The sequence below is a fragment of the Pleurodeles waltl genome, chromosome 4_1, assembly GCF_031143425.1.
Source record: "Pleurodeles waltl isolate 20211129_DDA chromosome 4_1, aPleWal1.hap1.20221129, whole genome shotgun sequence".
In the NCBI taxonomy this organism is placed as follows: Eukaryota; Metazoa; Chordata; class Amphibia; order Caudata; family Salamandridae; genus Pleurodeles; species Pleurodeles waltl.
Window position 1 is genome coordinate 731,322,936 of NC_090442.1, and position 23,687 is coordinate 731,346,622.

The 23,687-nt window shown below is 41.7% G+C and overlaps 1 protein-coding gene across 1 annotated transcript in view; it reads left to right on the forward strand.

Moving 5' to 3' along the window:
• The window catches only part of EXOC4 (exocyst complex component 4), a 1,633,445-nt gene that overhangs the window by 1,065,607 nt on the left and 544,151 nt on the right, over window positions 1-23,687 (forward strand). Inside the window, exon 11 of the mRNA XM_069229316.1 lies at window positions 11,912-12,131. Within this exon, the coding sequence (XP_069085417.1) occupies window positions 11,912-12,131 (220 nt within the window). The remainder of the gene's footprint in view (window positions 1-11,911; window positions 12,132-23,687) is intronic.

Genomic DNA, 23,687 nt, shown 5'->3' on the forward strand with positions numbered 1-23,687 from the left:
CCGTTTTATAATCGAACAGGAATATCTTAAAATGGCTTTATCATCTAAAAGCAGGTGTCAGTGTCTGGCTAGGGTAGGTGATGTTGGTTCCCATTCTACTTGTGTGGCTCAAGGAGGGCCACCGTAGAGTTGCTTCCGTCATAAAACCACAAACATTCTGGTGCCATGTTTAAAATAGGTTAAAAAAGCTTAATAAAGTATCATAGCAAAATCTAACAGATGACCAGCAGAACCATCAAGAGTTCATGCACAGGCAGAATTTCGAATTAAGAACATGAGGACAGCAGGGATGAAACACAGTAAGAAATGTTCCTGGTGTTCACCAGAGAGGCAGGTAAAATTTAGCACACTGTGATCACTATTTCAGGATTTGCCTTTGTCAGTTTAAAAAATATAACACGTGTTTGATATTTATCATCCTTAAATCATAGTTTGACAAAAAAAAATCAACAAGAGCGCCATAAAAACAAGCCGTGGCAAAGCCAGAAGGTATCTCCCAAGTGGAGTGCTTAACCAAAAAGAAAAATGTATCGTTTAACTCGCACCCTATGGTAATTATAACTCGTGCCCACGCCATGCACAGTTTTATCATCAATAATTTTATTGCAGATGTTGCAGTGATAATATCATTGATGCCATAGAAGGTGTCATCAATGATAAAATATGTGGAGTAATTAGCTGTGCGTGGCAAAGGCGTGAGGTATAATTGCCTTAGAGTGAGAGTTATAGTTACTTGAGTTAACCATAACTATAACTGCAGAATTTCTATGGTTTTGTGTGAGTAAATTCAGAACCTAACTATAACGTCCCTGTAACATTTTTTTTTTTCTTCAGTGAATTTCTGTAGGTTTTTTTTAGCATGCACACACATAAATATAACTAGCGCTGAGCACAGCATTTTACGGTGCGCAGCGGGGGTAGGCTGCTGGGCCTGGCCATAGTCAACCCTCCTGTATGCACCCAAACCCATGCTGTGCATGGTCTTTGACTGTGCACAGCATGAGTTTGGATGCAGTGTTTTTTTTTGTCTTTCCCCCAAATTTTCTCTGGAACCACGGTTACACTGTGTGGATCCGGGGATCTGATGGAAAAAACAAATTGGTACATTTTTTGCCCACAAGGGGGTCCCTAAAGGAGCCCTCTAAATGTCCTAATACCTGTATTCTGACCCCTTATGTGTTTTTGCACTCTTATTTTACCTCCCCCAAGCCGATACGACAAACAAAATGGCACCCACAACTTTTCTGGCAAGTTGCAGCCAGCCAATCAGGGCCTTGCTTTCCCTCTGGCTCCGCAGATCCGAGTCCGGATTTGGATCTGCAGAGGATCTGCATCACTAGATATCTATATTTTTTAACCTTAAATAACTCCAAAACTATTGAACGAATTTACAGCAAATGACAAAAAAACGCAATCTGCACACCAAGTTCTAGCTTCCTGCCAATTTTGGTGTAATTCCGTTCAGCCGTTTGGGCAGTAGGCGGCTCTAAAGACCTTAAGGAAAAATTAATGGGGAAAATTCATTTTGGGACCTCCTTTTTCTCGGTCCCAACTTGACAGATCACCCTGAAACTTTCAAGACAGCAGCTGAACCGACTGTCGTATTAGTTTTTAAATTTTGTGAAGATTGGTCAAGCGACGCCAAAGTTATTGGCAAAACAAAAAACGTTCTTTGTATGGAAACTAGATCTTAACTATATATACAACAATAACTTATGCTGTAACCTCTGTTTACAGCAATAAATACGGACTGTTGTTAACTGCAGTCCGAAGTGGCTCGTTTCTCCAGCAGGAAAGGTGAGGGTGTAGATATTCGTTTGTAATAAGCAGCAGCGTTCGTGAATGAGCCTCAACCTGCCTTGCTGGGCGTCTGACTACTGCCTTTGGGGTATTATATATATATATATACATATATATATATAATAATTGTTAGAAATGGGGTCCTTGGTTGACAGTCAGGTTACCCCCTGTTCAAGCAAAGACCCTCACTCTAGTCAGGGTAAAAGAGAATCACCCTCAGCTAACCCCTGCTTACCCCCTTGGTAGCTTGGCAGAGCAGTAGGCTTAACCTCAGAGTGGTAGGCGTAAAGTATTTGTACCAACACACACAGTAACTCAATGAAAACACTACAAAATGACACAACACAGGTTTAGAAAAATAGGAAATATTTATCTAAACAAAACAAGACCAAAACGACAAAAATCCACCACACGCAAGTCAAGTTATTAATTAAAAATCAAAAAGAGTCTTTAAGTAGTTTTAAAAACACACTAGCGCTGCTAGAGTGAAAATGTACCTGGTGTGCGTCAAAAATAACCCCGCACGGGCGGGCGTGCGTCGAAAATAACTCCGCACGGTGGGACTCGAGTCAAAAATCCAGCCGCACGATGAGTTGACGATCCAGCCGCGCAGGTTGCGATCTCCCAGCCTCCGTCAGCGATGCTGCGCGTCGTTTCTCCTGCTCCGTGCGTCGATTCTTCGGTCGCGTTTCCTGCGAGCGTCGTTTCTCAGCCGCGGAGCTGGCGGCGCGTCGTTTTTCAGCCGCCGATCGGATTCGCGTCGATCTTTTCCCCTCACGGCGCTCTGTGCGTGGATCTTCTTGTCTTTAGGCTGCCAGCTTCTCCTTTCAGGGTCCCAGGAACTGGATGGGCACCACAGGGCAGAGTAGGAGTCTCTCCAGAGGCTCCAGGTGCTGGCAGAGAGAAGTCTTTGCTGTCCCTGAGACTTCAAACAACAGGAGGCAAGCTCTAGATCAAGCCCTTGGAGATTTCTTCTCAAGATGGAAGGCACACAAAGTCCAGTCTTTGCCCTCTTACTCTGGCAGAAGCAGCACTGCAGGAAAGCTCCACAAAGCACAGTCACAGGCAGGGCAGCACTTCCTCCTCAGCTAACAGCTCTTCTCCAGGCAGAGGTTCCTCTTGATTCCAGAAGTGTTTCTCAAGTCTGTAGATTTGGGTGCCCTTCTTATACCCATTTTAGTCTTTGAAGTCACCTTTCTTCAAAGGGGACTCACACCTACTTGTGAAATCCTGCCTTGCCCAGGCAAGGCCTCAGACACACACCAGGGGGTTGGAGCCGGCATTGTTAGAGGCAGGCACAGTCCTTTCAGATGAGAGTGACCACTCCACCCCTCCCTCCTAGCAGAGATGGCTAATCAGGAAATGCAGGTTACACCCCAGCTCCCTTTGTGTCACTGTCTGGTGTGAGGTGAAAAACAACCCAACTGTCAACTGACCCAGACAGGGAATCCACAAACAAGGCAGAGTCACAGAATGGTTTAAGCAAGAAAATGCTCACTTTCTAAAAGTGGCATTTTCAAACGCACAATCTTAAAATCAACTTTACTAAAAGATGTATTTTTAAATTGTGAGCTCAGGGACCCCAAACTCCACATGTCCATCTACTCTCTAGGGGAATCTACGCTTTAATCATATTTAAAGGTAGCCCCCATATTATCCTATGAGAGAGACAGGCCTTGCAACAGTGAAAAAAGAATTTAGCAGTATTTCACTGTCAGGACATATAAACCACATTACTATATGTCCTACCTTATCCATACACTGCACCCTGCCCTTGGGGCTACCTAGGGCCTACCTTAGGGGTGCCTTACATGTAAGAAAAGGGAAGGTTTAGGCCTGGCAAGTGGGTACACTTGCCAAGTCGAATTTACAGTGTAAAAATACACACACAGACACTGCAGTGGCAGGTCTGAGACATGATTACAGAGCTACTTATGTGGGTGGCACAACCAGTGCTGCAGGCCCACTAGTAGCATTTGATTTACAGGCCCTGGCACCTCTAGTGCACCTTACTAGGGACTTACTAGTAAATCAAATATGCCAATCATGGATAAACCAATCACATACAATTTCACACAGAGAGCATATGCACTTTAGCACTGGTTAGCAGTGGGAAAGTGCTCAGAGTTCAAAAGCCAACAGCGACAGGTCAGAAAAAAATAGGAGGCAGGAGGCAAAAAGACTGGGGATGACCCTGCATAAGCAAAAGTCCAACAATAATGATGTTTGCACATTCATGGTAAATGATTTGAGGTAAAGGCATTGTGTGGTTCATGATATGTGATAAAGGATGTTTCCAATTTCCATGTAAGTCTCATCCTACAGCTCCTACCTCTCTGATTTATTTGTTTTTTCCTTATCAGTCTAAAAAGTGGGAGCATACACATGTTTTCTAACACCTGCACTTACCTATCTAATATTAAATATCACACTTCATTTATGAATCCTCTTACTCCAGTAAAACTTAAATTGGATGATTCTCCATACCAATTAAAAAGTCTGAACTAGGAACAGAATCTTCTTTTGTTTGTGTTGCGCAAAAAGACCCACACATCTCTGTACTCATGAAGACTTGGCTTCACTCAGCCATGCAGGTTTAACAGCTAAAATAGATCATTAAAATGGCGTCTCCAGAATTTCTTGAAGTTCATAATGTAAACACTGTCATTATATCTTTTAGTCCCAGCATGCTAAAGTTCTAAATCACTTTCAAAATGAAAAGACACAAGAACTACCCTCAAGAACCAAATAGTAGGCAAACTGAATAAACTGAGTATAACTGACTGGAATGAAGCAGAAGACTGAAATGCAGTTTACTCAGATTGGGAAAGCTAATCCTTGCACTCAAAGCATCCTTTTGAACAAGTTGGTGGTACCCATCAATGACCTCACGGAGAATGCATGGAGAAGCGCCATCTCAAGATACTTCAGTTTCCATGTCTCACTGTAGCACATAAGTCTGTTTCAGTCATTTTTGCCAGGGTGCTGTCCTGACCCAGTTGTCTGAAATTTCCTACATAAAGGCATGGAAACATGTGCATTGTTTAGTTTAAATGTTCTTTTTCAAGCCATTTCTTGGATTAGCCCCAGTGGCTGCTTTTACTCAATTGGGTAAAGAAGTACAAGAGGAAACCATGCGATCATAAGGACCTAGGTAGTTTGGAAATTAAAGTAGAATAGTGGTTCTTTTGAAATCATTTTAACAAATTCAGCCAATTTGACACATCACAACGAGTAGGTCTCCGCACATGAATTGTAAGTAAACAGTATGTACGAAAACTCACTATAAAAAAAACTAATAGTCGGGTAATTGCAGATTTGTCATTTATAATGATTACAGGAATGAATAAAAATGTAAGTGCTCTATAAGATGTGAAATGGCGCAGAGTACGTGAGTTTGTGAATTATAAAATAGTGACAATATAGACAAGTTATTGGCTGAGGATTATGAACAAGGGAAAAGTTATGGCTCCATAAGTTTTACATGCTCAATATAAATGGAGCTCAAGAACAACCATTTAAAACATTGGAACTGGGATCTTCATCAGGGTAATATAGATACACAATGACTTGTTGATAACATGCCATGGAGTAACTTATATAATAACATCAATTTCGTGTCGTCACCAGTTTTCCCTTCGTGGTAATCCAACAACACAAATTCTTACATATAATCAGAGATATAGAGCACTGGTCCAAAATAATGCAGTGTTCTGATTGGTTTCCATAAGGAGGATTTGAAAAGGTTCAGTGCTTGCTAGCCCATCGACGAAAGACCGTCTCTGTGTCACAGAACGGGGCAGGCTTTCATATATACTGTTTACTTACAGTTCATTTCCGGAGACATACTCGTTTAGATGTCTCAAAGTGCTGAAATTTGATACAGTTATTCCAGAAGGGCCATTATTCTCTCTTTTTTTTTTTACTTTACCCAATAGAAGGGTAAAATCATGACAACAGGTAGCGTGATCTCCTGTGTTGACCCATCAGATTACCCTGCAACTCCATCATTAAATTGGGAAATATGGGAGCCAATAGAAGACTCCTGGTGCACCCCCTTTCCTGGTGTAGCCACCTGAAGTAAACTAACAAAATCAGCCACTCAGTAAAAGAATATGGTAAAAACACAAAACATCCTCTCAAGGCCAGTAAAATGTTGTAAAAAGTAGAACATTCTCAAGGTCCGATTTGTTAAAATCCAGTGAGAGTTGAAGATGTTTTGCTTTCTTCATCCCATTGATTATTAAGATCTTTGAGAATATGGGGGGTAGTCATAACTGAATAGCACCTAGTTTTAAAACCAATTGACAAATGCTCAAATGGCTCTCCTTTGTCATATCACTTTGCAATTTGATTCCTTCAAATTCCTTCATCATCTCAAACACGGCCCTGCTAATAATAGGTACATAATTCTCTTCTTGGTCAGGATGCCAATATTCATATTTTTTTTAACCAAATGTAAGTTTTGGACAGTTGTCAAAGAAGAAGGGATGGCCTGAGTGAAAGAAGCATTACCCGTTCTTGCCAAGATCAGATACATATTTTTCTTTTTACTAAAAAATCAATGAGAGTACAAAAAGACAACATTTAGCCTGACAATTTATTTCTACATTAATTGTGTATATTTTCATTCCAATTAGATAAATGTGAATAAACCGGGAGTGGGCAGTCTCAAGAGGTAGTTCTGTCTCACTGCCAATGAGCTCATTTTCAGACACATATGGCTTAATGTCTTTGAGGGACATAAAAAGGGTAGCTGCATGCATCCATGAGAATCCCTTGGATGTGATTATCTGTTGCCTGCTTACTGTCGATGCTAGCTTACGTTACCCGATGTCTTTGAACATTTGCCATTGTTTTATTGGAAGAGACCACAACTTAATCTTCCTTCTTGCGAGCAGAATATTGTTAAATTACTATATGGAGGCATATTTTGCCCTTTAATATCGTCTCTCAGCTCTCTGGGTGTTCCAGAGTAGTCTTGTGAAGGTGTTGTGGATGATCAGCACAAATAACATGGAAATCAGGCACAAAACATGGTTATAAAGTTGTGGAACAGGCTATCACAGACCTGATCAAGTCTGCAGGGATGTCATGAACGATTATTAATTCAGTCATCATCCTCACAGATTCTATGCTGTGAACCCACATATTGATATGTGGAGTCTTTCTCACTCAAATTAGGGAGACTGCGCCTAAAATAAAAAGGAAATAAAATATGCATAACTAAATGTTTAGTCAGTCTTATAGCCTTTAACTCTTCTAATCTCTTACCTCAATACCTACTCCTTTCTTTTTGATTAACTGTTATTTTACAGTGCTTATTAAACAACAAAATAACACAAGTGAAGTTTAGATTGTCATTCCATGCTAATGCTTACTATCACAAATAGTCACATATCACTTCTAACTCATGTTTACAACACTATCCAACATCTATGCTTTCTGAAAACATTTTCGTTTCTTCACTGAAAATAACAAACTGCCAGTTATCAGCCAGCCTAGTTTGTGAGCTTATTTCCTGTTCCATCACAGGAAAAAATCATATCCTCAAAGTCCTAATCTAAAATACATTCTCATATATCCAGCTCCATATAGAACTGACAGTCACTGGGGGCAAATAGCAATACAGACCTTAATTGGAGATGCAATGAATTAAAAAATCTCCGAACCGAGGACCATACCGACTCCTTGGATTAGAATGCAATGCCACTAAATGCTGACAGGAACAAATGAGAAATGAAGGTCCTTCCTTCTGCTCACTGATAACCACAGGATTTTGTTGCGCACTAGCACATCTCTGTTAGCCTTTCTTGGATCCTCACCTAATATGGCCTCTTCTCGGATCCTCACCTAATATGGCCTCTTCTCGCAAGACTCATTGAGGGATTCCAATTCCTTCTGTAACTAATACTGGCTCCATGCTGCAAGGTGCCTATTTGCTTGTGTCTTTGCAGTAAGAGAAACGCTATGAATAACTGTAATAGTAACTTTTGCTTGTTTTCATGCAATGTTTACTTTATGTGGTACAAAATGTACTGTTGCTCAATGGGGCCCACTTCCTTCCACATGCAACTGAGAGGTAAGTCATGGCGTGGGCCCACTGTGCTAATGAACTGATCAATAAGGATTTCTGCAAACAGCTGCAAGTATGTGAGTATAAGGGTATGAGGTTGAACTCTCTTGACCTGTGCCAATTAGGAGGCTGACTGTTGTTGTAGAAGAATTTCAGTGCTTCACTAAACTTAGGACAGAATCTGTATTTTTAATTTGCCTCCTGCGCTTCTCCACAGCAAGGGCAGAGTCTGGCAATTGTATGACAGTTTTTACCATTTATCGTATTTTCTGTCATGTCCCTGCCCTGAACCTGGTGATCATCTCTCCTATAAGGCCAACGTAGTTTGTTGTGTGGCAAAGAAGTGGAAAGTGGAAGAAGCGCCAGTCTTTTTCTTTCCTCAGTAACATGCGTTTTTATCCAAATGGCTGTCATTTACAAAAAGGGTACTTAATTTTGCAGAAAGTGCTTCTCTGTCTATTGGGAACACTTAATTGAAGTCACAAATCACTCGGAATGCTTTCATGGGAAGCTAAAACAGGTTGCATTTGTTTAATGGCGGGCTCGTGTCGCTTTTGAATTCCTTGCTGGTGTCTGCCGCTCGCGCGCCTGTCTTCCCTCATCCTGCAAGGCCGACATGACTGTTGTCGGCTCTAAAGATATTGAGGGTGCTTAGTTCTCGTATATAAGAGTAAGACTGCGTGGGCGAGGCGATGGTTGCCTTGCATCTCACAGTGGTGTCTTCTCAAAATACTGTATTGGACGGGGTGTGAATCTGAGGCGAATGGCTGCCGCCATCCCTCTTAACCAGGCTGGTGATGACAGCAACTTTTATCATTGCACTGACTTGCTTCATATAATCCTTTATTACGCTCAGTTTAACGTTGCACTTATTCAGGTAAGTGCGCTCTCAACTACATTTAATTTCCAAACACATTAGTCTGCACCCTAATTCTATACGAGTTTAAAATAATTATGTCTGATTATAAGCGAATGGCAGTCCGTTATTTTTATACCTCATGCTGTGAAATTATCTCGGTGAAATTTCGATTACTATTGAAGTAAAATGTATTTTTTGTCTAAAATACAGAATCCATACTTTGCAGTTAGATGCACAGTAACATGCTTTGTCCTTCTGAAAACGCCCATATTCTTTCCTTCCACTGTTTATGGTAATTGCTGATGTACATATTTTCACAGCCTAGAATTACTAATCAGTTTTAATTTAGTGAATATGAAAATACGAATATGTGTCCTATATTTAAACAAGCATTGCAATGCCAATAGGTCTGTCTTTAAAGGAATGTTGTATCGGAGTGGAAGAAAAGTACCGTAGAACAATATTGATGTAGGTTGAAAGGTCCGGTGACAGTTCGCACTGTCAAGCCATACAACAAAAAACATGAAGGTTAATGACTGCCATCCTCCCATCTATGCTGCTTCCAGAGAAAAACAACATACACTATCCAGTTATATAAGGTATTGTAATAGTATTCCAATCTCATGTGTCTGTCCCTCACAGTTCAAGATTAGGCAGTTGGATAAATACATAAAAAGATCACAGCTGTGTGGAGATACAAGCATTTTTTCTGGACACACACAACTTCTCAATCAAACTATGTACTTCTGACTCTCAACATGTGAGTGGAGAAAAAGCCACTCTCTAGTGATACTCACAAAATTGTCTGGAGACAGCTGTTCTCTCATGCAAGGTACTACATCTGTTTATAGAATATATTTAGTTTTACACTGAATAACCTAATACATTTTGTGAGTTTTTTCAAAACTGCTGTTGATTTAAAAACAAGTCTTCCAAAATCCTTTTGGACTATTAATTGTAGATGTATTAAGGTAGTAAGAGCATGATTATTGAAACTCTATTTGAACCCTACTGCTAAAGCAATAAAGGACTTAAAGGATAGATTGTTAAAATCAGGGTTCCCCTCATCTTACATTAGAACATGCACTTCATCGTGAGAGGTCCTGGGTGAAGAAAAGGAGATATAAACATTACCACTAATTCTATTTGTGACTGTCGGTGTCTTGCTTAAACCTAATCCAATCTAAATGGTGTTCATTCTCACCAACTGAGGCTAGCTCTAGCTGCAGATCTTAGACAGGCTTATTAGTGTTGAACTCTAAGGCCTCCCAGCTCATCTTAAGGATTTTGGGGGCCCTGAGCCAAACATATTTTGGGGGCCCCACTTAGAACAGCTTTATATATATGGTCCAGTTTTGGCTCTTTCATGCCGTCTTTGGTCAGGTCCCTGACAGTGCACTGACACACTTGTCCAAATTCTTAATATGTTTACATATAATACTTAGGGATAGTGATGTGCATTTTAATTTTTGACATAGTATCAGCTCACATATGTTACTGAAAATAATCTCTATGACTCCCTTCCATTTCTTATATGTGAGGTTTTGTTTCAATCTAAAAGAAACATGTTTTATGGATGTGGCATGAAACATCTGTATTAGATTCTCACACATCACCTACATAAAAATAAATAAAAGGAAAATTACATTTAAAACACGTTATTTAAGAATGATTGAAGATCAAGGCAAGACTCTCTGCAGATCGTAGCTGGCTGTAACATGGGGCCTAGAAAGGCTGAGACCCTGGGCCAGAGCCCCCTTTGCCCATGCCTTAAAAAGTCTGTTTCAGCATCTCCTGAATGCCAAGTCCCTAGATTGCAGAGTGTTTCACTTCTAAGGCACATTAAAAGAAAAACGCCAAGACGAAGTTGTGTCAACCATTCCTCCGATCCTGGACCCTTCGTCCCAACAGACACATGCTGCTCTACACTTCATAAACATACACTTACACATTCAAGGCGTCTATGCCGCCCCACTCCCTTGAATCGACCCTGACTTCTCTGAAGGAAGTCTTTCATCCTGGTGCACTGTTCATCACTGCCAATGGATGCCACCCTAAGGATTTTCACAGCCTTCCATCTCAGCATGCATTAATTTGAAATCGCTGTGTGAACATCAAGGTCACCCAGACCACTAAACTGAACTCCCTAACTGAAAGATCTCACCTCTCTGACCAGATCTTTATCACACTGGGCATTACTCTAAACCAACTGAAGGTCTCCAAGATAATGGAACAGAAAGCAAGAAAACAGGTTTTATCCCTATTCTTATTTCCACCCGGCTGCATTCATGTTATAGACACAAGCTTTTGTTAAAGCCTTTCCATGTCTCAGTAACCTGCACAAATCAGCACATAATCCCTTTCTTATGTAAAGTGCAGAGCGGCCCTTCTGCACGAAATCCACTATATAAATCCCCCCTTATGATAGAAAGTAAGTGCTGTCCGGCTTTACAGGAAGAAATGCCGCTCTGTGACTTTCCAGGATGTCTACAGTCACTGTTTTTTTTCAATTCCTTGATTTGTTAACTACTAAAGCAATTGGTTGTTCCAGCGTGATGACATTTGCCTTTGATTTACTTTCTCTTTTTGCCCCTTTTGTATTAAAAACCACTGAAACTTCTTCAGATCTTTGAGACTCCCTATGTAAGGATTTATTCAACATTGACTGATAAAATACCGTTTTCTTGTTCTTCTTACTCAGTACCTGAGGTAGAATGTTCTAGGTCTCTTTGGGTGCTTGAAGCGACTTTTTCTATTATGGCCTGTACATACCTACTGCCAGTGGCCACTCCCTTAGTGATTTGAATAATTTCAGTTTATTTAAAGCATAATAGATACCATAAATGATCCATACTCAGCTGATTGCTAAATCCAAGAGCTGACAGGAACAAACTATAATCCGATGGGTATTGGAGAGTGGAAGGCCAGATTTTCAAGATGAACAGAAAGTTCACCTAAACTCAGCGGACTTTATTGAATGATGATATAGCTCTTTCCCAATAGACCATTTGTCACCTGGGCCTCTCCCAAAAATTTTAAATAACGCTGTTAATAAAAAAATATGAACTACATAATTTGCTTGGTTTCCAACATCTTTTGTCTTCAACCTTTTTTAATATCCACAGAAAAGTCTTTGAGAGCGCATGAATATTAAAACTACTCTCACTCTTTCTCAGGTTTATCCAAGAAATCGAGCATGCAATGGGACCAGGTCCTGCCAAACCGTGCCCACTTCGAGAGTTTCTCACGGTCTATATCAAGAATATCTTTTTAAGTCAAGTTCTGGCTGAGATCAACAAGGAAATTGAAGGAGCCACCAAAGTGTCCGACCCCCTGAAGATACTGGCCAATGCTGACACTATGAAGTCCTTGGCGGTCCAGCGGCCACTCTTACAGGTAATGTGACCTTTGGCAGCAACATTTTGGCAAACTGAAAAATGTATCTTCTTGCTTAATTGTATGGAGGGACACATGTATACCTACAAAGCGACAGAAGTTTATTCCTGACTTAGACATTGGCTCTACTATAACAAAATGACAATTAGCTTAATTTAATTTCATGCCAGGGGTACCATTGGTATCCCAGTTGCTGAAACTGCTGTGTATTTTGTTCAGGATTGACCCCACGCAGAGAGACTGCAAAATAATCTGTTTATTTAATGTTACTGTTTTCTTGTTCTGATTTCATAAGCATTTAGAGTTACTCTCTAGACTTTGATTCCACATTTCCACCTCTGAAGAATGTTGTTCCGATCAGTGGCACTTGTGGAATGCAGTTTTGTTAACACCAGGCTTCCGTCGACTTTGCCGGTCTATAAGTTCTTATAAAAACTTTTAAGGTTGGCTAGGATTTGTTTAACTTTTTTCCTCCCTGTTAAATGTTCCTGGAAACTCGAGTGATGGCGATATCCATGTGAGTGGTACAAGAAACATGATTTACTTAGTCGTAATTGATGCACTGCCATTCTTATCGAGACTTATGATAAGCATTGTCTTCCAGAGCACACAAAACATGAAAATATAACACAAAAGCAGGCCACGTAGCGCAAATGCCAGTTCATGCACTTTGAAGTGTGAGTACAATATTCCAACAAATAAATGCCTATCAGGACAGTGAAAGGGGAAAAAAAGAATTTTCCAAAAAAATAAATGCCACAAAGGGTACCGAAAAGCAAATATTGGACAGCTGAGCATTCCAAAGCAGCGGGGATGTAAGTCCAAGGTACCCACAGTGACAGAAGTGAAGTAAGTAGGGCCAAGACCATGCAATGATTCAGAGGCAATGCAGAGAATTATTTAGTGAATGCATGTGCTGTTGTGCCTAGCCATAATACACTCGAGCCCCAGGCCTTTACTGTGCAAGGAGTGCAGAACGATCACTCCATTTCTTCATGTTATGTGATCACAATTATATTGAATATTCTTATTTGAAATTATGCTCTCTTTGTCTCCTGAAGAGATAGTTTAGTGGTGTTTTAGGGCCTGTCTGGAGGATCATCTCCCCCCTTGATCTTGAGGTGTGCTGCACCTCTTCAGTTCTAGTTTTCCTTGAAGTTAAATATACCCTATTTTCCAAAATCCATAAAATGTGGTTGTAGCCATTGAGAAGTATAATTCTCCAATTTACAGCGCCATTGGAAGGGTTGCCCCTCTTGCGTAAAAGACTGTAGGGACAAACGTCCCCAGTTGATCTTACCAGCTGTCCTAACACTAACATTTTTCCATTGTCCTGATATATTATTTCTTGCCCAGTTTGATGCACGCCTAATCCAAATAGAAATCCGAAACTGCAGGTCTAGTGATACCTAGAAGCTCTTTGGTGTACTTCTTGACTTCCTACTGTATGTCCTAGCTGGGGACTGCAGTCATATATTTTTTAAGGCAGTGGCTGCAACCCTATGTGATGTCCACTGGCTTGTCATGTAAACTGTTGCTTATGCCTTCTGATAGGACCGCACCCCTGTGTGTTTATTTAAAAAAAATAAAAGTTAATGTTCAAAAACATTATTTGGACTGCGTTAACAGTAATGATTACACACAAAAGGTACAAGTGCGGACAGGCGACATATCACAACTACCTTTGGTGCACTTTTGTGCCACTAAGGTTAGCTGTGGACGATCACGTATATATTTTGTGTGAAAATTGAATGTAAGATGAAGGCTGCTGATAAGTGTCCAGAGGGATACAACATCAGTCAGTTAATCTTGACCACTTTTTCTTCCCTCTTGCTTCCTTGTCACAGAGCCTGTCTGAAATGAATATACACAGTTTCCTACCACTGCACTCGAGAGTGTAGTTAACTGTTATCATATAACCACCATCACCTAGAATGCATTGTGAGCATGGCAAGTCTGCTGTATCCAGCATAATTTTCATTAACTGGCTGACTAGATTTTTGAGTTGTGAAAATACACTTAACTTGATTCCATTGGGCTGCCTCCCTACTGCCAAGGACTGAGAGTAAAAGCTGGAACCAAACCCCAGCACTACGAAGAACTACCAGGACTCAAATGAGCATGGATCCTGCTGTGACTTGCATTGGGTGGTGTTGTATATTTCCTAGAGATTGTGATCAGCTGGTGAATGTATGAACTGTATAGTACAAGTTAAACTTGTTGGCGGGAGGCATGTGGTCCTAATTTTTCTGAAATGGCATTATGACCAACAAAGTGAAACAGGATCACTGTAGTGTTGCGAACACAATATATTGATTGTTACTTGGATGTCCGTCTTATTATTTGCAATCATCGTTGATATTTTGTGTGTTTGTATTGATGATTTCGAAGTCTTGATTTTGCTTTTCACTGTTTACTTGTCTATACATGTATTAAAGAGGTACAGTATAGTTATTGTCGAAACCTCAATTTACAAGGAATCTCATTTATGGGACTTCATAAATTTGGCCACTCTTGCCTCATTTTGACTAAATGTAGCGAAAACACTGTTAAAAGTAATAATGGGGTAGGAGTTTCAAAACTTGACATTTTTTCTACTTAGCTGGTTTATCCATAGTTGATTAGTGTGTAAATAACTCTAGAATTGCTAGACAAAAGTCAACCAGATTTTAATGACAATGCCCTTTCCGTCATTTGGTTCTTTTTTTTGGTTTCATGATTTTCTAGCCATTTTGAACATATAAGCTCATGGGGCTTGTGTCCCCTATATGAAAGGTCTCAGGAGGTGGCAATGTGATGTACGATAGAAAATAATTCCATAAGCTACAATATCTTCTGTAAAGAAGATACTTGAGTGCTGCTCTGATAGACACCAGCTGGCAGAAGGCAGGCCTTACAGGTGACCATCTACATTCCTGCCTCCATTATTTGCCCCTAAAAGGACATCATATGAGCAGGTTGATTTTCCTTGCCAATTTCCAGCTCTTGTACTGGGTTCTGGCCAAGGAGTTCCTTCTGGCTGCCTGAATTTACAGGTTCATCAAAAAGAGGGCTAGGTGATAAAAGTTAACTTCTCCAGAATTGTGCATTCAAGTTGATCCATATAACTAAGGATTGAAGCACTCTTCCTCCCTTTGTGGACAGGACAGCTCTCCTCTAGTGAAGGATATCCATGTCTTTCTGTTTTAGGTGGAAGAGATGCAAGTACAATGCTTGGCAAGGCCAGGCTCAAGCTACCAGAAATGCTGAGAACACTGGGCTGTTCATGTCCTTCTGGAGAAACATCGTAGACGAGGGATTCAGAGCAAAAGGCCCATTAGGCCCAAAAGCTCCCTTGCTGTTCCGAGCGGCAGTCCTCTCTCATTTAGTGTTTTGTAAGTCATGAAGTCTTCTGTAAGAGATTGACCCTAAGCTTTGAAAATGTGCTTGAGGTAGGGTGACCAGACATCCCAGATTTCCCTGGACAGACCCGATTTTTGTTGTCTACTGTCCCAGTGTCCCGAAAGTTTTAATTAAAATGGACAAATGTCCAGGTTTTGGGGAACGGGGAGTGTAGCGTGCACTTAAGAAGTAAATTGTTTTACTCTCGTTTTAAAGATTCTCCCACTGTACTGCAGTGTCGTTGAAGCATCACAGCAGGATGTAAAGAGAGGCACATCAGAATCTGAAAAGACCCTCAGTTGACTCCAAAGCTTTTGAACTATCTCCATAGGTTCATCACGACATCTGGGAATGATAGAAAGGGGTTATTTAACGAAAACACTGTTGGGGTTATTTAATGAAAACACGGTTTGAGCTATTTTGGTTTGAAATGTGGGACATGGGTACAACTTCTATGTCATCTCATGTTTGAAAAGAGGCCTTGTATGTTTAATTTGTGGTTTCATATGATAGAAAAGGCAAACAATGTTTTTATGGATTCTTGTGCATCTCTGCAACTTGTATGTCATAGGCACATCTGTACTTTTACCAACGCTCAGCTTTATAATTTGCTTTTGGCACTTCCAAGTCTGTTTTTACCTTTATAGGTACAAGACTACAAGTCCCAGAATGCCAACAGGCTCAATGATCTACAGATAAGGCAACTTCAGACCTCTGTAATGTCTTCCTTTAGTTAGGTAAAGCTTAAAATGGCACAAGCTCTAAAACACTGATTTTGTTTGCCTTGCCAAAATATAGTCTGTCTCATAGGTTTATGGGATGTCCCACTGTAGGCTTTCCATGGCAGTAAAGGAAGTCATTTTAGTGAGCCTGCCCTGGCATCCTGGATTTGCTGGGTCAGGCCTGTTTTCTCATGAACTTTCTCAGCAAGTCTCAGCACATGTCCTGTTTTTGGGGCAGGTAGACAATCAAAGGGAGGAACGTTTTCATGTACTTTAGTGCAGAATTCATTATTAGCCCTTATCGAAAAGCAGTTTAGTTAGCACAGATAACACTGTTAAAGTTGCATTTAGTTTCATGATTGTTTGTCTTTCCTATGTTTGGCGGTACTGTCAGTTAAGTCTTTCTGTGCCTGTTAGTTGATGCAAAATTATATTCCTGCATCTGTGTTTGTGGACTGTTTTGTTTTTTGTTTTTAAAAAAACCTGGTTTTCCCTCGTTGAGGATATCATATAGGATCGCCCACATGTCATGAGTAGAGACACATGTTGTAGCTGTGGTTTGAAATGGACATCCCACCTAGAAGCTGCGAGCCTGGCACCACTGTTCCAAAGTTAGAGCCTTGGATGGGTGGAAAGGGATGAGGTTAGACTGCTCTTCTTGCAGCAGATTTCTGTGTCCCTTCTAAATCAACTGTAGGGTGTGCATGTGGAGCTTTGCTTTGGGCACCACCCTGGTTGCAGGACATCTGCATTCCCAGACATCTATCAAACAACCAAGTTGATACCATCCACATCTAACTCACCAAACCTCACTTTACTACCTTGACCTCCCAAACAACCTTACTGAATTCGCCCTCATTAACTCACCCTGCTACTATGATCTCCCTAACCCTTTCCACAGACTCTTCCCTCCTCCATCCTCCTTTCCTCATCCCAAGCCTAAATCCTATTGCCATATACTCCCATTTAACACTTCTGGATTCTTTCTTCCTCCACCCCTCCATTACTCCAGTCAATCTAACTAACAAACTCTCATATCCACGGCTCAAATTAACTCATAATAATACTAAAACTGTACTCCTATTTCCCGATACTAATCCATCACTAATTCTTGTTGGGTCCCGGAGTAGCATGCTACTCACCGAAAAGCGCTTTGACGCCTCGTCAGGGGTAGTAAGCGCTATATAAATACTATTACAATACAATACAATTTGATGGTCAAGATTTCAGAAGGTTGGGATCAGTTTTCCATGCACTATATAATATTGCAACATGAACTGAAACTTCAGGTTAATGATTAAGAAGCAGGGCTTAAATGGGTTCTGAAAGGAAGTGATAGAGTGGACTTCCACCCCGTCTGGATGCTTCTCCAATTAGATCATCGTCTATGTAGAGGTAGCAGTGAATCTTCTTCTGGCACAGAATTGATGCAGGAGTTGGGGTGATGTTCTGAAGGGCAGCATTGACATAAAATGTAAATCTTCTCTACTGGACCATTCGTTTCCCTCTGTCAACTGAACTTACTTCCTGTTCTCCTTCAGGATTGACACTTGATTGTAGGAGTTCTGAATGTTCAGTGAGCAAATTCACAAGTTGTGTTATGCAGCCATCATAACCTGAACCAGAGTTAGCATTTAGAATTTCTTAATGGGAAGAAACTGATGGTAATTACTGAGGATAGGGCGGAAGAAGTACTAAGACGAAATAGGTGTGATAGCATTTGAAGTTGGGGGGAACTCTTGTTCTCCCACCTTCCCCCACCCACCCCTCCAATCCATTAGTCTTCACCTGCCTGTTTCCTGAGGAAAAGCCTGCTCAAGCTGAGGTCTTTGGATGGCTCCAGAGCTTTGAAAGACTAAAAGACCTCTGCTGGCTAAAAATGATCAGAAGGTTTAGCTGGTATCTGATTTTATAGCACGCAGGACATAGTAGTTGCCCATTGACCAGGTCCGTCTTGTACTGGTAGAGGATCTTCTTCATTATGGGATTTTACACATTTGAAGTTGATGATTTTCTTCGGCCCTTTAGCTTCACTGCACGGACATATTGGTATTCGTAGTCTTGGCATCGATATCAATGAGTTCATGGCGCATCAGCAGTTGCTGCGAAACTGCTTTCTCGCCTAGTTGGAAATATTGAAATGTGTGTTCCATTGGTCTCATTCATTGGGACTATATACACAAATTATACTTGGAGCGTCATCTTAATTGGACATTAGTCATTTCCTGCACCGGTTCAGTTGTGTAAGGTTAAGAAGCAGGATCCTTGATTATTATGTATTCAAGGTGTGTTATATTGTCCATAACCAAACTTTGAGCACTGCAACGTCTGCACTATTATTTATGTTAAATGTGATTACTCATTTTATGGTTAAGTACAATTCTATATAAGTATACTACGATGAATGAGACCGATGGAACATGCATTTCGGTATTTTGGTTGCACCCCTTTTCTGTGTTGAAACATGAGCTTGTACTCATCTTAGTCCAGGACCAAGGAAGCATAGAGGTTTAATTTGTGCCAGAGTTTACCATAACTCACCACATACAGAAAGTAGGTTGAGGAACGGTTAGAGAACTCTGGTGGCAAATCCTTCAGCTGGACCAGTGGAGGCTGAGATGGGAGTGGCACAGGTCCGATTTCTGGAACTGATGAATCTGTCCTGTCTACTACCTCCGAAGTAGTATGAGTGATCCAGAGGCAGATCGCTCATACTGAGCAGTACTCCTGTGGGCTAGACTTTTTCACTAGAGGGTTTCCAATAGGATTCCAGGGAAGCTCCCCCCGCAGAACCAATGCGTTTAGGTATGTCTGCTTCTTTGTGGGCCTTCTGTTCTTCATGATGGATTCTGGGTGTGCCAGTGCATTGGGGAAGGGCATCCTCCTGCTTTCCCTCTTTCCTCGAGGCTCACTGCTAGGTAACTATCTACTACTCTTCTTCTCATTAGAAGTGCCCTACGAGGGCCACTGAGCAAAGGAGGGCTTATGAAACCCCGGACTAGGGTTGTGACTGCGACTGCCTAAAGGAGAAGCTGGGTTGGACTCCGAGGTGCAAGTCTCCATAGTCATGGAGCGGGAGCACATGCATGCTTTAAAGCTCAAGCATTTTTGTATGAGCTCCCCAATCCGGAGGAATGTGTAGTGAAAAAAACTACAGAAATGCTAAGAAAATACACATTGACCATTTTGAATTTTCTGGGCATGAAAGAAGCAGGTGCCAATCTACACTAATGGGGGGTAAATGGCAAATTTATGAGTGCCTGTATATGCACAGTAATGGGGGTGGGTGGTGCCATGTATGATGCATCTATGTATACTCAATAGTGGCACGTGAAAGCTGTTTAAGCAGTTTAAAGTCATGCCACAGTTTGACAGGTATAAAAGGAAGCTGATAATGGAAAGAGCCAGGATGAAGAAATACAATAATAAATAAGATTAAGGTTGCCTAGTAGAGACAGAAATTTGTAAAAGATAGGAATAGTTATGTAAATTTTGCTTACAGAAGGACAAAAATCCGGGGAAAAGGGCAACATTGAAGTAGAAAAGTTCATATCAGTCCAGTCATTTTCTGCTGTCCCAGAGAACAGTTTCGTTAGAAGGCCCAAAGTTCTCCATGTTCATTTCCCCGGTCTCATTTCCTACAGTTTCTCACTTACATATCATAAATCACTGACCCACAATTAATGTTTTCCTGCTACATGTTGTGAAAGGTGCTGTATGAAATATATGTGTCACAGAAATAAGGACACTGGCTTTTATGCATAGCTGCGTGTTGTCTTTGCCATGACTTGATTGTTTGCCTAGCTCAGTTTAGGAATATGTTTGTGTTATTAAATCAAAGCGCTTTAGTTACTTATTGGTTACTATCACACTAGAGTAGTATTATGATATTTTAAGCCTGTCACCTCTGCGACCTATAGCAACCTTCTCTTAAAGCCTCTTCAGGCCAGTGTCTGTCGTCTGATTTGTCCGTGACCCCTGTCTGCCTTAATGTCCCCTCTTCTGGAGGCCATGTGTCTCTGATGTGACTTGCCTGTGACTTCTAGCTGCTTTTAGTCTGTACTTCCCCAGGCTTTGTATGACTGATGTAACTTGTCCCCTGGTTACATTCATCCAAAAGGTTCTTGGTGCTGTGTCACTAATGTGACATGTCTGTGACTTCTAGCTTAGTTCATTCAGTGCTCCCACAAGCCATGTGTCACCTATGTAACTTTAGTGACCTCTAACTCCATTCCCAGTTTGGAGGTGAAGCGAGGCAATCTGCAAGGCCGAAGGAGATCAAATGCTAAACTTCGTTTTTTTTTTTTTTTTTTCAATTACGCTTTAATTCATATACAGCTGCATTGTTCTCAGTATGTCCGCCTAGTAAAAGCAGCACAGAGTGCATGTTTGTGTGTACGTCTGTGTATGAATAGAAATATCTTTTCCGTCCTATACGTACACCCGTTAGCCTGCCTTTACCTATCCATCTCGACATGCTTGCTGATTCATCCTTAAATGGGTAAAAGCTAGACAATAAGCAAAGGAATCCTCACTCAGCAACCATCCACTCTTCAGCCTTACCAAGCCCTTTAATTTATTTGTTGCATGTCTGCCTCTGCCGACGGAAGAAATTAAATACTGAGAACTGTGAAAACAAGAATTCAAGCCCCTGTACTCTGAATCAGGGTACCCTCCTTTGCCCATATAGTCTTTCTTTTGTCCTTTTTCTTTGGTTGAGGTACTTGTTACCATGTTGGTTTTCTTGTCTCTTCAAGTCACCCAGAGTGCCGGTGAGGGGGGAAATGTTATCTTATTGTTTCTCTGAGATTTTGTGACGGGCTGCCCGTTTAACCTTTAGGCCTTGCTGAACTCTACATGCGGTCATTCTGAGGGAGTTGCTGTCTGATGGTGGCCATCATTGGCTAGGCCTCCAGTGCTTGAGCCCATCTCACCAGAGTCTCTTAGGATCATTGTTATTGCTCTGTGTTCACCGAAAGTTATTGAGGAGGGGTTTGTTGGCCCTCTGGGAATACACTGTAATGCATATGGCGCCTATCTAGTGCTTTAAATGGGCAGGTACTGTCCGGTACAGAGTACCTGCACTTCTTTTGTTTGAAAGGGAGAGTACCTGCAATTCTCAGCACTTGTGCAATACTCTGAATGGGAGAGCACCGACACCTCTCAGGAGCAAACAGGTACTTTTGATAGTGAGTACTTGCACCTCTGTATTTTCCTTCAAAGCACTGCAACTAACTAAAGAAAGACAGCCAAATAGCAGATGAGAAAGCAGGGCCTGGTCTGTGGTCGTGCCACACATGCTCTTCGGTTTCTCAATTCCGTTTGCTCCCATGGTAAGTGCAGGAGCGGTTCACTTACCTGCTTCTCTGCCGCAGCCGCCGCTCCTCTCATGCACTGCAAGCACAGGCTCCCAGCCTGCTCTGCAGCCAATCCTGACGCTGCTCAAAGCAGCGTTCGGAATGGCTGGGAGCCTGTGCGTACTCTCTCCAGCCCGGCAACTGTATTGCTGGACTGGAAAGAGCCTACTGCGCATGTGTATGTTCAGCCGGCCTGAGATGGCTGGTCAGACATACATGCGCACTGAGGGGGAGTGCAGAGCACTCTCCCTCAGTTCTCTCATCCCTAATGACCCTTTTACTACAAACTGGTAATGAGCCTAGATTATTATCTTTTTGTAGTAAAAGTTTTGCAGCTGCGGCTGGCTGGGGCGGGTCCGACGCTCCTCCTCCATAGCGGAGGAGCTGCACCTGGGCAAGTGCTTGTGTTCCACGTCTTTAACCAGAGTGGATATCCTATCAGTAAATGCGAGTTGCTGAGAGGTAGGCGGTCTGGGACTACAGCTGTTACCGCAAGATTACATTTTTTTAGCACATCAGTACAATATGAAACTGCATGCTCATGCACTTGAAAGACAGGTCAATTTCACTCCCTAATTTAGCAAGTATTCGAGAAGAAATGGAGGCAAGTTGACCCAAGCCAGGCAAAGGAAAAAAAAAAAATGAACATTCAACTGCTTTATTTACCCCTTTCATTCATTTTTGGTAAACTTGCGCATCTCTTTCCCATGTAAGCAAGGGCAGCAATGCTCATCTCTGTTGGAAAATGGTGAGAAGACCTGTCCATCCCACGTGTGTGCCTCAGCGCGTGCACAGTGGGATCCCTGTCGTTCCTTGGCTAGTCGCAAGATAATTATGCAGTTGCCTGCACTAATTACTTGATACCGAACTCATGCCCTGCCAGGCATCATTTACTGCATTTCCCCTGGAAAAATATCCGTGGAGTGGCATATTGTAGCCATCGTGTTGAGTTATGGCATGGGAGAAGCGATCGATGGCAGGCTGCCTCGTGTCAAACTCAAGTCTAGGACTGCACAAACCTTGTTCATCCTGTGCAGTCTGTAAGTGTTTTTTTTTCAAGAAACAATTAGCACGTTTCTGCAAACAAGCGCTGGTGTGCCAAATACAACGCGTGTTTCTCAGAGCGTAGCACTAGAGCTGGACAAAATTAACTGGGAGAGCCGAGCCAGAGCCGAAACAATGGTGTGGCCCGGCTCACACAGCTCTTTTACGAGCCAAGCCCTATAAATGTTTGCTACATTGTATTGTAATTGTATTGTAATAGTATTTATATCGTGCTTACTACCCCTGACGAGGCGTCAAAGCGCTTTTGGCGAGTAGCATGCTATTCCGGAACCCAACAAGAATTAGTGATGGATTAGTATATGGAAATATGAGTACAGTTTTACTATTATTATGACTTAATTTGAGCCGCGGATATGAGAGTTTGTTAGTTAGATTGACTAGAGTAATGGAGGGGTGGAGGAGGAAAGAATCCAGAAGTGTTAATTGGGAGTTTTATGGTAATAGGATTTAGGCTTGGGTTGAGTAAAGGAGGAGGGAAGAGTCTGTGGAAGTGGTTAGGGAGATCATAGTAGCAGGGTGAGATAAATGATGGTGAATTTAGTAGGGTTGTTTGGGAGGTCATGGTAGTAAAGTGAGGTTTGGCGAGTTAGATATGGAAGCAGAGGGAAGAGCTTAGGCAGAGTTATTTAGCAGATGAAAGTAGTAGAATGGCACATATATTCACCCGTGCATACACTTCATTCACGTAAACACACTCTCACCCCCAAGCACACGCACAATCTACATTTAAAAGCATTTTGTTTTACTTACCTCAGCTGTCAGTGAAGGTCCCATTCCAGCTAATAACTGATAGTGAAAAATACTTCATTATACACTATTATTATGATAAATTGACAGAAAACAAGGATAGTGGAGTCCCAACAGACGCCTGTAAGGACAAGCTGCCACTGTGTTCTAGGCACAGCTTTTGCCACCTCTGAGGCCAGGGGTCGCAAAAGCAGTGTTCGGGGTCGCAAGGGGCATGCCATGGGTCGCAGCTGCGACCCTTGGCGACCACTAAATGACCCATGCATAATGCAGGAGTTGACAAA